Source organism: Sus scrofa, chromosome 14 (assembly GCF_054392235.1).
Source record: "Sus scrofa isolate SSC_HxYL_T2T_F1_AM1 chromosome 14, Sscrofa_HxYL_maternal_Yorkshire_Landrace_v2.0, whole genome shotgun sequence".
Lineage (NCBI taxonomy): Eukaryota > Metazoa > Chordata > Mammalia > Artiodactyla > Suidae > Sus > Sus scrofa.
In genome coordinates, this window is record NC_139396.1 from 132,509,708 (window position 1) to 132,525,192 (window position 15,485).

General features: G+C 39.5%; 1 protein-coding gene and 1 long non-coding RNA gene across 9 annotated transcripts in view; one reads left to right on the forward strand and one right to left on the reverse strand.

Annotated features, from left to right (window-relative positions):
* The window catches only part of HPSE2 (heparanase 2 (inactive)), a 760,216-nt gene that overhangs the window by 145,002 nt on the left and 599,729 nt on the right, over positions 1–15,485 (reverse strand). For all 7 annotated transcript variants that reach the window (XM_084995064.1, XM_021072270.2, XM_021072269.2 and 4 more), the window contains one exon: positions 8,321–8,414. In XM_084995064.1, the coding sequence (XP_084851190.1) occupies positions 8,321–8,414 (94 nt within the window). The remainder of the gene's footprint in view (positions 1–8,320; positions 8,415–15,485) is intronic.
* Positions 13,284–15,485, forward strand: part of LOC106508431 (uncharacterized) — a 43,744-nt gene continuing 41,542 nt past the window's right edge. Inside the window, exons 1-2 of one of the 2 annotated variants that reach the window (XR_014826733.1) lie at positions 13,284–13,546; positions 14,254–14,377. This is a non-coding gene — a long non-coding RNA (uncharacterized LOC106508431). Of the gene's footprint in view, positions 13,547–14,253; positions 14,378–15,485 lie in introns of those variants that run through there. The other variant, XR_002338324.2, reaches the window with a different exon arrangement.

A 15,485-nucleotide genomic window follows, 5' to 3' on the forward strand; every position in this document is an offset into this window, starting at 1 on the left:
CGAAAGTCCTCACAATTCTAGTTCAGGGCTCTGCTTACTTTCTAATTGAATTTTCCTACTGGAGGAGACCTAGAAACTTCTGGTTCACTAAATTGCCTCCATATTTAATATGCCCTTCTCAGATTAGACAAGCTGGGCTATTCTGGGCTTAGTCATTCTAATACCTCATCACATTCTTCCAGATTTATTTCTTGTCTAATGTACTTCCTGTCAGTTTCATTAATTTTTTTCTGTATAATTTCTTTTTATCATCTCCCTGTTCCGGATTGCTGTATTTGCTCATTTTCTTTTGGTATCAGATCAATTTTTAATTTGTGGCTTCTGTTTCTGTGTCATTTTTAGAATTTAAAATTGCATTTTCTGCTCTTGTTATCTCAAACCGCAGACAAGCAATTGAGTGTAATTGCAACAAAACATAAAATTTAAGTAAGAGTATACACAAAAAAAGAAAGTCACAGGGGGAGGCAAGGAAATTAGGAGCACATGCAAGAAAATGAGGAAGAAAGTTTCACAGACTCAAAGCAATGACTATGTTCAAGGGTAAGTGCTGGTGGGGGAAGTGACTGGACAACAGCTAGTTGCACACAAATCACTTCCTTATTTCTCCAGTCCTACCTATGACTAACCAACCCCTCAGGCTTACAGGACAGTCTACTACTGACAAGTCATAGGTTCTACCAGCCTCAGAAGTAATTTCTTCTCACTCAAGACAAACCCTATAATCCCTTCACTTCTATGTGGAAATATTCAAAGGTCTCCCCTGCGCTCCCCACCCCACCCCGGTGACTGCCTTTTAATCCAGAAGATTTTTGGCCCAACTAGCAATTTGTTCCCAGGGCCATTCCCCTAATATGTCCTTCATATTGTTATTGCCTTCCACACAAGACTTCACAGTATACATGGCCACACAGCCTGTATACATTAAACATGAATGGAGTCCAGTAAATGAATATGAAAATCACTCCCTGAAAATCCTTGTCCTCTTCTACTCTCTCACATCATGGTAATATTAGATGTTACCTAATATTGTGGCACCCAACTTTCACTCAGCCCTCACTTCTAGGACACCCACCCTAGACTTATCAACTCATTGAGGGGTCAGTTTGAAATTCTTCACTAGGAACATTGGGTATTCTTTAAAAAAAAAAAACAGATTTCCTAATCTCAGCTGGTCAGGGATATAAATATTACATGGGTTACAAAACTAATGATTTACAAGCATGGGAGATGCAGAATGATGTCATAGAGTGTCAGCCTCAGAGTTAGGAGCTCTAATTTTACTATTTAGCAAGTGTGGCCTTGAGCAAACTACTGGTTTCTTCAGTGGGTTGGTAATATATGATGCGCTCAATAAGTGACATTTGTAACCTAAAAGGTAATATAATCACTTTATTTCTGTAAGTTGAAAATGGACTTTTCACATTTGAATGGTTTGAAATCATGTTTTTCTCAGTTGCTATTTAAAAGAAACCTGCCAGGTGTTTACTCTCTTCCCCACCTGTTATTAAATTGATGGTGAATTTTATAATTGTTTATGTTTAAGAATTGAGGAATTATGGTTCATGGAATGACAATGACTGAAATTTTGGAGCTCCTATGTGGTAAACATACCTTCCTAGCTGGATTCCCCTACTTATCAGCAGTGTCTTATATATGAAAGATAAGGACCAAAGTGACCCCTAGGTCATAGTCTCCTATTTGCAGAGGCAGAGATAAGTGCAGTCACAGGGATTCATTTACTGGGAAGCTCATGAAGCTTAAACTTCCAGCTCTCTACTTTCACAGACCACTCCTAATGTCCTGGGAACGACCCTAGTAATGTGTTCATACGGTAAGATGTTTTTCTAAAACATGCAAATTTGTTTTGTTTTCTTTTTCTTGAAGAAGAGGTCCCCACTGTACAAGCTTCCAGCCCCATAAAGCTTAGAATCATCCCTGGATGCCATAAGGTATTAGTGTGGCTCCTCTGCCTCTCTTGAATACTTCCTTCCTTGGCCTGCATTTCCCTTCCCCTCCATCAAAACCTGGTCTTGGGAAGAGAACATCTATTTGATATTAACACCTTAGTGTGACTTAAGCCAGTGTAGTTTACCTCTTCTCAGATTATTTACATTCTGCATCCTCTTCGTAATGTAGAATGAAAAATTATTTTTCTAAAGTGAAATATCTGGCATTAGCAAAATGACTGAAATGTTACTTTGAGACACAAAGAGACCGTTCCTTCACTCCAAAACACATACCCAAAGGATACTCTCCCACAATGGCTACTGTAGATATAGCCTGTTTATCACTGCCTAAATCAACTTCTACCTATTCAGTAGTACAAAATTAGTAGCAGATTCCTCCACCTGTGAATAGCAGAGCTACCAGATCCAACTGTGCTTAAGACCATGACATTACTTTGTTTCTTTTATGCTTCTTTCACTATTTCACTCTGCTCATTCATGCCCCCCCCTCCTAACTGCTTCCTTCTCACACTGATTGAGCACTTGCCAAATTATGGGTACCGCAGTAGGCACTGGCAGATGGAAATAAGCATTCAACATTATTGAATGAATGAATCCATCAAACACTAATTTTTTTTCCAGTGGTGATATTATTGTTTTACCCTAGTAAAACATTTTCACTTTCCAGTTTTCTTTATTGGAGAATGTTAACATTATCATTGTCCTCATAATCCTTTAATCGTGCATCCAGTTAATCTATGATACTCAAGAGTTAGTGTTATTATTTTACCCTACCCTCTTCTCCTTTGATATACTTTAACATAATAAGTAGAGAAACCAGAAAGTTGGTTGAGAACAAAAGTCTCTTTTTTAATCCATATGTTACATCAAAAGGATTGAATATTCCTCTGTTTTAACCTACTTCCATGATCCTGGAACTAAGACACACTAGAAAAAGTGGCATAATGTTATTTGCATTTACTGAGGTTTCAAAAGAGTTCGTCTTTATTAAGTATTATAAACAATCTTAAGCAATGATGATATTGACAAAAGGATGATCATGGTCATATTATAAACCATATAAACCATTCTTACCACCATACACATCTACCACCAGGAGTCCACTGATCACACTGTAAGAAGAACTGCATACATGAGAAGTGCCTATCCTTTGGATATTAGCCTAAATGTCACTTCCTCTGGGAAGATCTTCTCTGATTTCCCTTCTTTTACAAACTAAGGTAGATACATCCCACCATTGGCTCCCATTGCACCCTATATGTTCCCTATTACAGGAGTCATCACATCTTATGATCACTGCTTGTTTTGTTAATTCTTTTCCCACTAGACTGTAAGGTCTATGAGGACAACAACTACCACATCGGTCTTGATCACTGTTTTATCCTCAGGGGGCTGGAAGATACTAAAAATGTTATTAACTGTTGATAAATGAAGAGAAGAAAGAAAGGAGCAAAGAAGGATATTTTCAAATATTAGGGAAGCCAGTGTTCAGTTTATGATTCAAAATGCAATAATAAGGACAGTACTTTTGGAAATGTTTCCCTTATGACTGGGATTTCACCAACTCCTTCTCATGCTTATTGAATGGCTAAAAATAATATCAAAAAGTGTTATTTCCTCCTCTGATTCCTCTAGGAGATGAAGATGCAAATCATAGAGTCCAAGTGATTTAAGCCAATGTGGTTCTTCTTGGTTCTTATGTCATTGTTTTGGAGTCAGCCCAGCTATTCACACTATACCATCTGCACTATATCCTAAACATCTCTCACTTTTCCATCTGACTCTTGCCTGCATCGCGAGATTCTCAACTCTTTCCCTTCACTCATCTCTCAAAATATAGATGATTATATTCATTCTAATGGAAGGAACAGTGTGTGGGTCATCCAGAGGAGTGGGTTGTCCAAACATTGTCTCTGGCTTTCAAATGCTTCATGTAGTTTTCATACAACCAGAATTAACTCACTGCTCAGAAAACTGAGACTTCTTTAAGTGGCATTCCAAATTGGAAACCACAGCTGTTTTTAGCAATTGAGCCACTGCCTTTCAGGTGCCAGAAATATTGCCTATCATATTCTCCAGGGTTCAAAGAAATAGGAAAGAGGAAAAAAGCAAAGAATAAATTAAGGATAAATAAGTAACATGAAGCTTCTCCAGTTACATAAATTATTATTAAAAGTAACCAAAATAACTGAAACAATAATAATAGCAATAAGAACCTAGTATTCAATAGCAATTAACAAAACAGGCCCTCATGTGACCTTCCTAATCTACTTAAGAGGGAAGGAGAATAGTACATTGGTCCCTATCAGTTGAGTATTGGTTCTAGGAACCGTTGTGGATATCAAAATCTGCAGATGCTCAAGTGCCTTACACAAAATGGTGTAGGGACTGTGCATAACCTATGCATATCCTTCCATGTACTTTAAATCATCTCTAGATTACTTATAGTACCTAATACAAGTAAATGCTCTGTAAAATAGTTGAAATACAATATAAATAGTTGCCAGGACATCGCAAATTCAAGTTTTGCTTTTTAGAATCTTCTGGAATTCTTTTCTCAAATATTTTTGATCTGTGGTTGGTTGAATCCACAGAGGCAGAACACACGGATGTTGATATGGAGGGCTGACCATGGTTCTTAGCATCCTCATTTTGTGAAGAAACAAATTCAGAAAAGTTAAGTGACCAGCCCAAAGACATACAACTCAAGCCACCAGACTTCAAATCCTACATCCTATCTCTTGTTCAGACATCTTCACCACTGATTTATCTAACCAATCTCACATAAATCTGTTTTGGTGGGGAATCTGCCCTTTTGTCATAACTGTGGACCTAAGTAAAAGTTATTAGGACTTCTCTGAACTTCTCAAAATGGAGAAAAAATATTCCATTGCTAGCTCTTGGATGAGGGTTCTTCCTTCATCCTTAAAATCTCACTTGGCCCATTTCCAACCTAGTTTTGTGGACTTGCAAGAAAGAAGTTTGACCACTCTACTCCAGTTGGTACCTTGGACTCTAATTCCCCACATCTCCATCCTACTTTCAGGGGACTTCAGGAACAGCCAAAGAAACTTTTCAACTGACAAATCTTGGTGACCTTTCTCTGGTCTCCCAGCCCTGCTCTCCCCAGAGCAGGCCAAAACATAGCATATCTGATCTGGTGCTGTGGTGAGAGACTCTCATCCTGGAGGCCCTAACAACTAGATCCAGGCTGCTGCTGCCAATACAAGGTCTATCCCATGAATCAAATCTCAAGGTATTTGGGATTCAGCAACACCTCTAGCAGACACCCATTTAAGGCAATTATTTGGCAAATTTGTAAAACAGAGTTGGAGAAAGAAAACCAGTCAGAGAAATAGCTGAATGGGCTACTCAATGAAACAAGGAGGATGGAAGTTTGGCAGATAGTATTTTCCAAAAATGATTGAAAAAAGCATTTCTGGTCCTATAAGCCCTTTCAAAACCTTACCACGCCCCCATCAAGAGGAATTTATTTCCACTCACCCTGAATCTCTTTGGGTCTTGGTGACTATCTCAATGAATAGAATGTGGTTGAAGTGTACCTTATGACCTCTGAGGGAAGGTAGAAAAGGTGATAAAGTTTCCGCCTGGCTCTCTCTCTCTTGGGCATCTGACATTAGAACCTCGGGAGGAAGCCCAGGCTGTATGAAGAGTTCATATGTAGGTATTCTGGTTATCAGTCCACAAAGGTGCTAGTTGACAACCCATATCAAATAACTACCAGACACAGGAGTAAACCAGCTTTCGAATGATTCCAGCTTTGAGTCACCCCGGCTTTGGGCCTTCTAGCTGGAGCTAATGGGGCAAAGAAAACCTATCCCTATAGGAATTCCTGACACACAGAGTCCATCGTCATAATAAGTGGTTGTTTGAAGCCACTAAGTTTTGGGGTAATTTGTTGCCAACAGCAAGACATAACCAGAACAGGAACCTAGCCCGAGGAGACCTCTGAGCATATTCTATTTGGAGTAGCCAAAAGTGAATCCATGCCCACTACTGAGTCTAGTCATCCCCTGCCAGGTACTTTCTGCATAAAGGTCATTTCTCTTGGAGCCTTGATTGCGACTTCCTGCAACTGCACTTGGCTCTCCCCTTCCAAATCCATCAGACTTGTTTTAAAAGGTTTGAATCTTAGCTGTGCATAGGGTTTGCACTCTTTTCCTTAAGTTTCTTTGCCCTTGCCTGGACAAATCAGGAGGGAAGCTTAGCTACTTATTTCAGTCTCTGAAATTCCTTGATGGTAAAAAAAATGGTGTAGTGGTACAGTGGTGGAGGGTGACGAGTAGTGGGGAAAAACTCCCAGCATCTTTGTCTTAGTTTTGACCTAGAGCTACCTGTTCTACTTAAAGGATCACATGAGGACAGTTAGAACCTTTATTCTCAGTGCCATGATACCACTGAATAATTTCTCTTCCAAGACAACCCTTTGACTGAGTCATTAGACTCAAAACCAGAAAAGCCAGAAATACAGGGACTTGTTGATCTTGTACACTGTAATAATACAGAAACATAGAATAATACCTTGAACATCATAAGCACTCAAATATCTATTGAGTGAAAGAATGAACAAATGAATGAATTAAATTTCCTTCTCTTTATAGACAGTGATACCTAATATTGGACTGGCATAATATGTTTAGAAAACCATAGTGTTCAACAGGTTGATATTCTACTACACTAGGTAATATGTTTTTCAACCTGCTCAAAATAAGTATTAAACCTTAAAACTGTGAGTTCCTCAATGGCAGGGACCATGTCTTATTCCATTTTGTATCCTCAGCACATGGCACTTTGCCTGGTAGTTGCTAAGAATTCAGTGAATATTAAATACCAAATGAATGTCAAACAGATTGGTAGAGTACGCCAGATCATTTACTTCTCCCAGGCTTTGCTTATGAGGAGACAGTAACAGATAATGGTGCTGGTCAATGTACCTAATACCCAGAGGGATCAGATTGGGATGTAGAAATCCAGAAGTCCTGAGCCCTCTCAGCCTCTAGAGACTCAAAGGCTATTTGTTAAAATATTGGTATGAATATAAAAAGTGTAAGTCTTCCACTTTAGCAATCAAAAGTGCTTTTCTGAGATTGCTCCAAATCTGATTTTCTTTCACAGCTAATTTTATGAGCAATTCATTTATTTGCCCATTCATTTATTCATGTATCCCATATTAATGGGGGCCTACCTATTGCCATTTTTCTGCAAAGATTTGTTTAATCTCCTCAGGAGACCGTTAAGTGTTCAAAAGGTCTTGATTCCCTGGAAGAGGGCCTGACTAGGCAACTAAAGACGTGATATCACCATTCTGTAAAGGGAGATGGAAATGTAGACATAAGATCCTTGTAATTCAGAATTAACTATTCTAGTGTATTTCAAGATGTGATCTGCATTGGGTGGAATCATTTGACAGATAACTATTAAAAATAGAGATGTCTGGGATCCATTTCAGACATACTAAATCAGAACATCAGAAGTGAGACTGGAAACTTTATGAGTAACCTCTGGTGATTTTGGTCATATTCAAGTTTGAGAACTATTGACCACAGATGTCTTGCTAATAGGACCTACAGGTAATTGCTTAATTTAATCTAGCTTCTACCACATCTCTACAAAAATAAGATGTTTCTTCTTCTTCTTTTTTAAATTGTTATTTTTGTCTTTTTGTCTCTTTAGGGCCATACCCATGGCATATGGAGGTTCCCAGGCTAGGGGTCAAATCAGAGCTGTAGCCGCTGGCCTACACCACAACCATGGCAATGCACGATCTGAGCCGTGTCTGCGACCTACCCCACAGCTCACAGCAACACCAGATCCTTAACCCATTGAGTGAGGCCAGGGATTGAACCCATGTCCTCATGGATGCTAGCTGGATTTGTTAACTGCTGAGCCACGATGGGAACTCCGAGATGTTTCTTCTTACTAAGACATCTAATAATACTGTAATTGTGGCTCAGAATTGTCAATGCCCCAGACCAGAATTCCACTACCAGAATGTAATCATTTTTTTTCCTCAAACTAACCCAAAATAAACTCCTGCAAAAAGAAAGTAAACCTGTTCTTCCCTTAAGAAACTTAGAGTTTAGAAGCCCACTGTTACAAAATATTTATTAAAATAGAGAAGCTTTTAACCTTGGATATAGCACATTCACACCCTTGTCAATGTGAAAAACAATAAATAAAATCATCAACTGTGAGAGGTAGCTCTTGGCCAGGCATTTCCAGATTGCACTATTTTTCTACCCACAGTGCTGACATCCAGCTGGAACCTTGTGACCTTTTCCTCGCCTTACCGCCAAACTCACTCCTCTTCTTCCCAGGAGACTTCTACTCACTTTCTGAATTTTCCTAATCTGGTCAGAGAGTGTGTCTAACAGGCGAGTTTTCAGGAAGTCCATCACCTTGACCACCCGGCCATCAATGTAGCAACTGCAATAAAAATAAAACAAGAATCAGATAAGATCTAAAGCAGACTACAAATATACTTCTCTAGCCAGAAGTCTGTGTTGCCTGAGGAAACAGCTCAGGGTTCACTTGGGTTCTACATCCTAAAAAGTTTTGAGACCCTGGATACTTTTCAAACAAATAATATACCTTTTTCCTCTTCATCTTTACCTACCTTCATTTGTGGGCTAATATTGTGACTTTTTTGAACCACCATTGAAACTGCATATATTGCTCTATATGAACTCACAGGAAAATGCAACAAAAATTGGGTAATGGAAGAAAGCTTGCTTTGCTTTCCCCTCTAGGGCAAGTAATTTAAAACCCTTCCCATATCATTCCTACTCCCACTCTAAAGTAATAAATGTATGTGAAAGGTTTGAAAGAATACTCAAACATTTTGAAAGGTCTCCACCCCTTTAAATAAGAAAACATCAAGCACAAAAATCTGATTTAGTGCAGTGAGTCGGTCTCAAATATTTCATCTCTAGCTCACTTCTGGGCAATACCTTGTAATTGACCTCCTTCCACCTCCAGAATAAATAAATGAATACATAAATAAATCAGCCAGATTAATGTCCAAGTGCCCTTTTCTTATATAGCAACAAGTCTGGCACTCATCAGTGTGGTGGTGTCCCAGGTTTTGTAAGGTAGCTTAAGTGAAACATCAAGTTGTGCTAAAACTATGTCGTTAATTTTAACCAAAACAGATCAATCCAGCTTTGTGGGGATCCTCCATCTGGATCCCTACTCTGAAGATTACGACCAGGGTTAGGTGATGTTCATTATTTCAAGCCTCCCAAGGCCCATCTTTACAAAATTCCAATTAAATCAATTTAATTTAAATAATGCTTATGACTCCTGGGTGCCTTTTCCAAAACCACATGGGTCTCTTTGGCTTATGGATAATGATGGATTATATCATTTTTAGTAAGACACCAACTAATCAGTACATATTCTAGAATTATGTGAAAATTCTTTTAAAAGTTAAATTTCCATACCAATATGTGATGTAGTGGAATGCTTAAAATTCTTTCTTAATTGCATTTTCAACCAGGTGCTCTGGTTGAGGGTGGGAGATGAGTTCCTCCATTCATTCTTCCCCTTGGCATCCTTCACCACCTCACACCTTTCCAGAGAACCCAGTGTTTAAATCATTGGTATATTGGAAAGAGTATGGGTTTGGAGGCCAGAGACAACTGAGGTCAAATTCTAAATCGGGTATTTACTACCTATATGATCTTGGGCAAGATGCCTTAACAGCCCGCAGTTTCTTTATTCTTAAAAGAGAAGTAACATATCTACTTCTCAGGATTGACTGGAGAGGAAGCAAACAAACCTAAAGTGTCTGGCACACAGTAGGCATTCAACATACTTAGTTCTTTTCGATTTCTCTAACTTTCAGCTCATAAAAATAGTCATCAATGATAAAGGACTGACTAAATTATGTGTGTGTATAGAATTCTTAAGGTGAAATTGTGTCAAAGAGTACATGTTTTGAAAATTTTGTGGTTATTTATATTAGGGAATAAAACCAATGACATGATCGTTCACCTCATTCCAGCTACAGATGCTAGACTCAGATCCAATTAACATTTATTATGTGCAATACACAGAGCTGGGCATATCCATGTCAGATACCTCACGGCCTCCTCCTATTGGTGATTCACTATTAGCACCTCTGATTTTTTAAAAGTTGTGATTAGATAGCATACTATCTGAAAGCTAGGCATATGAAAACACTGCAATGTTAAAATTAAAAAGAACTCCGGAGTTCCCATCATGGCTCAGTGTTAATGAATCCGATTAGGAACCATGAGGTTTTGGGTTTGATCCCTGGCCGGTGTTGCACTGAGCTGTGGTGTAGGTGGCAGACGCAGCTCAGATCCCGAGTTGCTGTGGCTCTGGTGTAAGCCGATGGCTATAGCTCTGATTAGACCCCTAGCCTGGGAACCTCCATATGCTGCAGGAGCAGCCCTAGAAAAGGCAAAAAGACAAAATAAATAAATAAATAAATAAATAAAAAATAACTCATGCAATGTTAATCTAAGACACACTGAAGGACATGAATATATGTTACTGTAATACATGATGACTATGCATACGATAAAAATGCCTATAATTAGGGTTCTTTTATGTTTTAATCAAATTTGTAGTTTTTTCTTCTTTCTTTGTTAGCTCCAGTAACTATTTTAAACATCAGAGTTTACAAGTTTTGCTAACAACACATATAGTTTAATACTCATTGAGATAACAATACCAGATGTACTTTTTCAATACGCAGGATTCCCTGTGAACATGCTTCCTGTCCCATAAAATCTATGGCCAAGGGTTGAGGGGCCTTCATTCTTCCTCTCCTTCCTTTTGTCTCTTTTCTCAAGTACACAAAGCCTTGTTCAGTCCAAGCTTTGCCCCTTACTACCTATATGATACTGGGTTTCCCCTGCTTTAAAACTGGTTAGAAAAGAACCCCAAACCTGTAGTATTTTCATAGTTACTGTACCCATAAAATCAGGAGAAATGGTGGGCACAGAATGTGGCACATAAAAGGTATTCAATAACCAAATCTACCCTAAGGTGGTAGCAACCTAGACTGAAAAGCTATGGAGTGGGGTGAGCAGGGGAACATCTGTCTAGAAAAGGACAGCATGTTCATTCACTGCAGGATTTGGAATGAGGGGAGTATGTAGCAGCAAGAACAGACTGGATTCCCAGTAGGTGGGAGTCAGAGGGAGAGCTGGAAAGGGCTGTGATTATGTTGCAAAGATTTGCAGTTTGAAAAAACTTTTAAGGATCATGTGGTCTAAAGCATGTAAGCCTATGACAGCATCCCTGAAAAGTGATCATCTAGGACAGGTAACCCACTCATACACTCCTAAGTACCATTCCACTGTACTTAGTTCAAATCCAGGGAAGACCTAAAATTGGCTGCCTGTCCACGCAATGGCTATTTTCTTGGACCTAGGAATAGTCCAATTCCTTCTTTATGTGACACGTGGGGGAAGAATTCCAGTAAAAAAGTTTGGCTTAATCTTTTTATTAAGATTAAGGTTAAAAAAATGGGGCCCTATTCTTGGCCCCATTTTTAACCTAACAAGCTGGATTCAATCACTTTCAGTTGGTTTCAGGCGATTCCTGTGGGCTATGAATTAGACTGGAGTGGGAGAGCTCCAGGCAGGAAACCAGTGTAACAAGGTTATCTTATCTCAACAGTGCAGGCAAGAAGGAATCTGGGTCTAAGTAAGGGAGGTCATGGAAAAAGTAAAAGCGGAGAGCCTGTGAAGGAAGAATTAATAAAATAAAGCTTCTATAGTGTAAGAAAGACAAGAAGGGTGTAGCCAATGATGATCATGAGCTTATGAGAGAGAATGTCTTAGGGAACATTGGTGCCAAGGATATGCAGGCTAGTCAGACGAGGTTTTAGGTTTGTCAAAGGAGATAAGTGATTCCATTTGAGATATCAAAGACACAAAGAATATCAAAGAGAAAATATACAACAGGGAGTTGGAGATGTGAGAAGTCGGTACAGAGAATAGTTGAGACAAAAAATATTGACCTGGGTGGTTTTTTTTTTTTTTTTTTTTTTTTTTTTTTTGGTTTGTAAGTAATGAATGGAGCCATGACTGTAGATGAGCTCTCTAAGAGAATAAGAGAAAGTTAACAGAAATACCAGACACTCTCTAAAATGCTTCTCAAATATGGCCCCGGGCATTGCCTCTATTTTTGGCCCAGATAAGAGTCCCTTCCTTCCTTACCCTGACCATCACTGTGTCTTTTTAATAACTCTAATCCGAGTCAGAGTCATATTTGGATGTCAAAGGAATCCCCATATTATCAAACTATCAAATAATCAAAGTTTCACCCAATTCCTTTCTTTCTTTCTTTCTTTTTTCTTTTTTGTCTTTTTTAGAGCTGCACTTGCAGCATATGGAGGTTGCAAGGATAGGAGTCGAATCGGAGCTGTTCCTGCTGGCCCACACCATAGTCACAGCAGCTCTGGATCTGAACCACATCTGCAACCTACATCACAGCTCACGGCAACACCAGATCCCTAACCCTCTGAGCGAGGCCAGGGATTGAACATGCATACTCATGGATACTAGTCAGGTTCGTTAACTGCTGAGCCATGACAGGAACTCCTTAAGTTTCAGCAAATTTCATTTGCAAACATAAACCCACACTTATATTATACTACGGAAATAACTTGGTCCTCCAGAGTTTAGTATTCCTTTTAAGAGAGGGAGTATTTTAACCATAGGTATGAATTGATAAATACCTGAGCCTTTGCTTGGGTACCCCTGAACAGTTAGCTTGCTTCACTTGCCCTTCATAAATGTGAAGCTTCTAAGAAAACAATTAATGTCCACAAATCTGTAGTTATTTGAAAAAGTCCTCCTTGTTACAGAGCTTTGATTCTCTGGTAGAAGCTATCTATGATAAAGGGCTCAATATATCATTTAGATTTGGACATGATGGCCTGTGATGACCACTTGGTAAGAGTACATTGTTAAAAATGATAAAAATGGTGATTTCTAACCAAGACTGGGTATAATGAAGTAGGACTGGCTTTCAACTTACTGTCCAGTGAACTCAGGGCAACACTCCGCTTTCCTCTAAAGATGGTTCTGAGCTACCAACGAGTCCCTCTCTCCCCTCAAGAGTTAGCTTGTTTAGTAATGGCTGCAAAGGCATCAGAACACCAAACAAATCAGAGAGGAAAGGAAGGATCCAGGGAAGGAAAGAGAGAGAAAGGAATCTTCCACATAAACCCTGGGAAAGGTTGGTTCCAGAAACACTTAGACTGATACTTTCAGGGAAATCATAGTTATAATCCAAGTTCTCTTGACATTTCAGCATCTCTTAGGATCACATCACAAGTGGCTGCCAGGAGAGCGGAACTAAAAGCGGAAGCCAGGAGAGGCTGTGCAGAAATAACATTTCTGTGAGCTATTACTACAAATGCAGTGAGCTTGAAACCTTTGTGTGTGGACAAATAGCCTGTCTGGCTCAGTATCAGCAACCATCCTTCCTTCCTCTGCTGGCCTCTAGATTGGCAGGTCATATCAAGGGTACATGTGAGGAGGTGGTACAGATGGCAGAGTACACACATACATATGGTAAGTAAATGGAACAACTTAGTAATGCATTCACCAAATCTCTTGCTTGCCTTAGTTTTAAATTTTATCTCAAATTTAATATCTCATTTTATTTCAAACATTGCCCTTTATCTGTTTATTATAAAAGAAACAAGTGCTTATTATAGATAAATTAGAAAATGCATATCAACAAAATTAAAATACAAAAATATCACTGACAAGCTCAACACCTGGAGAGACCCACAGTTAACACTTGGCCATATAACCTTTCGGACTTTTCCATAGTAAATACACATAATCTTTCCCATAATTTGTTATTCCAGATCCTATTCCACTAGCATATAAAATTAAAGCTGTCCCAGCTGAGATTTCCAAGCCCATAGCACAGAGAAACTGACAGAAATATTAGAGACTCCAGGGGAAATCCTCTTACTCTTATTTTAATTCCATTCTGGTCAGTTAGTGATTCACTGCCAGGGGCAGGTCTCATCTCCTTTCTGTCTCTGCCAGCCCGGTTTTAACTCTGATCCACCTACCCCCTTTCTCCAGGCCCCTAGATTTAGTCTTTAGGATTGTACTACAATTAGCCACTTATGCCCATTAGCCTCTTAAAACATTTAATAAGGAGAGTTTGTTGGCTCCAGGGGCAGCTGGTTTTGTTTACCTGGCTCTTTGCTTTAAAAGGAAAACCTTTGCCCCTTATTATCTGACCCCTTCTTTTATTTCAGGTAATTGCATTAGTGCTGGCTTCCCAATGCTCAGGAATTTCCGGACCTATTTTGCAGCCTGCTGCTTTCAGGGAGGAGGGGCAGTCTGCTCAGAATTCTAACACCCAGCCTGCCAACTGGGAAGGTAATTCCATAAAACTGGGTCCCCGCCCTGCCCCCCCCCCCAATTTGGGAGAAGCTTGGATAATCATTAGAACAACGCTGTTGACCTATAAAACCTATTCTGACACCTTGAAGCCAAACACTGGAGAGGTTGACTTGAGTCTCTGCAAAGCTTTATAAATTGTATCTGCTCCTCCTCAAAAGGCCTCACTCTGGGTTCCTGTGGGGCACATTATTCTTCACACTTGCCTTTAGGTTTTCTGAGGTGACATTATTCTTGATCTTCTTTGCTTTGGGTCAACCTAGGAAGCAGTGGTAGTACCCGCTACTACATTAGGCAGGTAAAGCTTGGATGAAATGAATACTCTTAGGAAAAAAAGATCCTACAAAATATAGATTTTTTTTCTTTGGCTTTTCTTAAACCAGTGCCTATATAATCCATTCAGGAATCACCCAGCTGACTAAAGGTTGTGGTTCAGGAATTTCAGAGTCTGTACTCTGGAGAAATGTTATCATTGAAAAATTATGAAAGTAAAGGTCAGGGTGGTGGGCAATGCATCAGGCACATAATGGGTACTCAAAAAATACAATTAATGAAAGCATGAGTGCCTGTATAAGCTAACAAGGAGCCAAAAGGGTGACCCTGAGGCTCAAGTATTGTCCCAAGGGCCCTATTTTCTTAAACGTTTCTCTCTCCTAATTCCTTGCATACTTTGGGTCCTAAGCCTCCAGCCCTAATTACTCTCCCCAGTGAACAGAGTGCATGTGGAGAGACACTGTGTCTGGCATGGGCTCAAACAGCTGGCCCTTGATCCTAGCAGTGCTGAGGAGAGATCTAGGGGAGCAGGGGAGGAGAGGGATAGGAAAGCCATCCGCAGCTCTGGTAATCAAAGTGGGTTCAGAGTGGGCACCTCCGGGAATCTTCAGAGTAGTAGCAGGTGACGGCACCCAAAGGGTGGGCAAGAGTGGATCCATGTGTTTAGGGTCTGATATGTAAACAGGTTGTTTACATTTCAAAACACAAAATTAGGGACAAAAGTAAATATTTATATAGAATGACAAAATAAATCACAACCAACTCCCAGAAACTTTTTTAAGTCCCTTCTTTTCCGAGAGCTCTTTAGGCAACT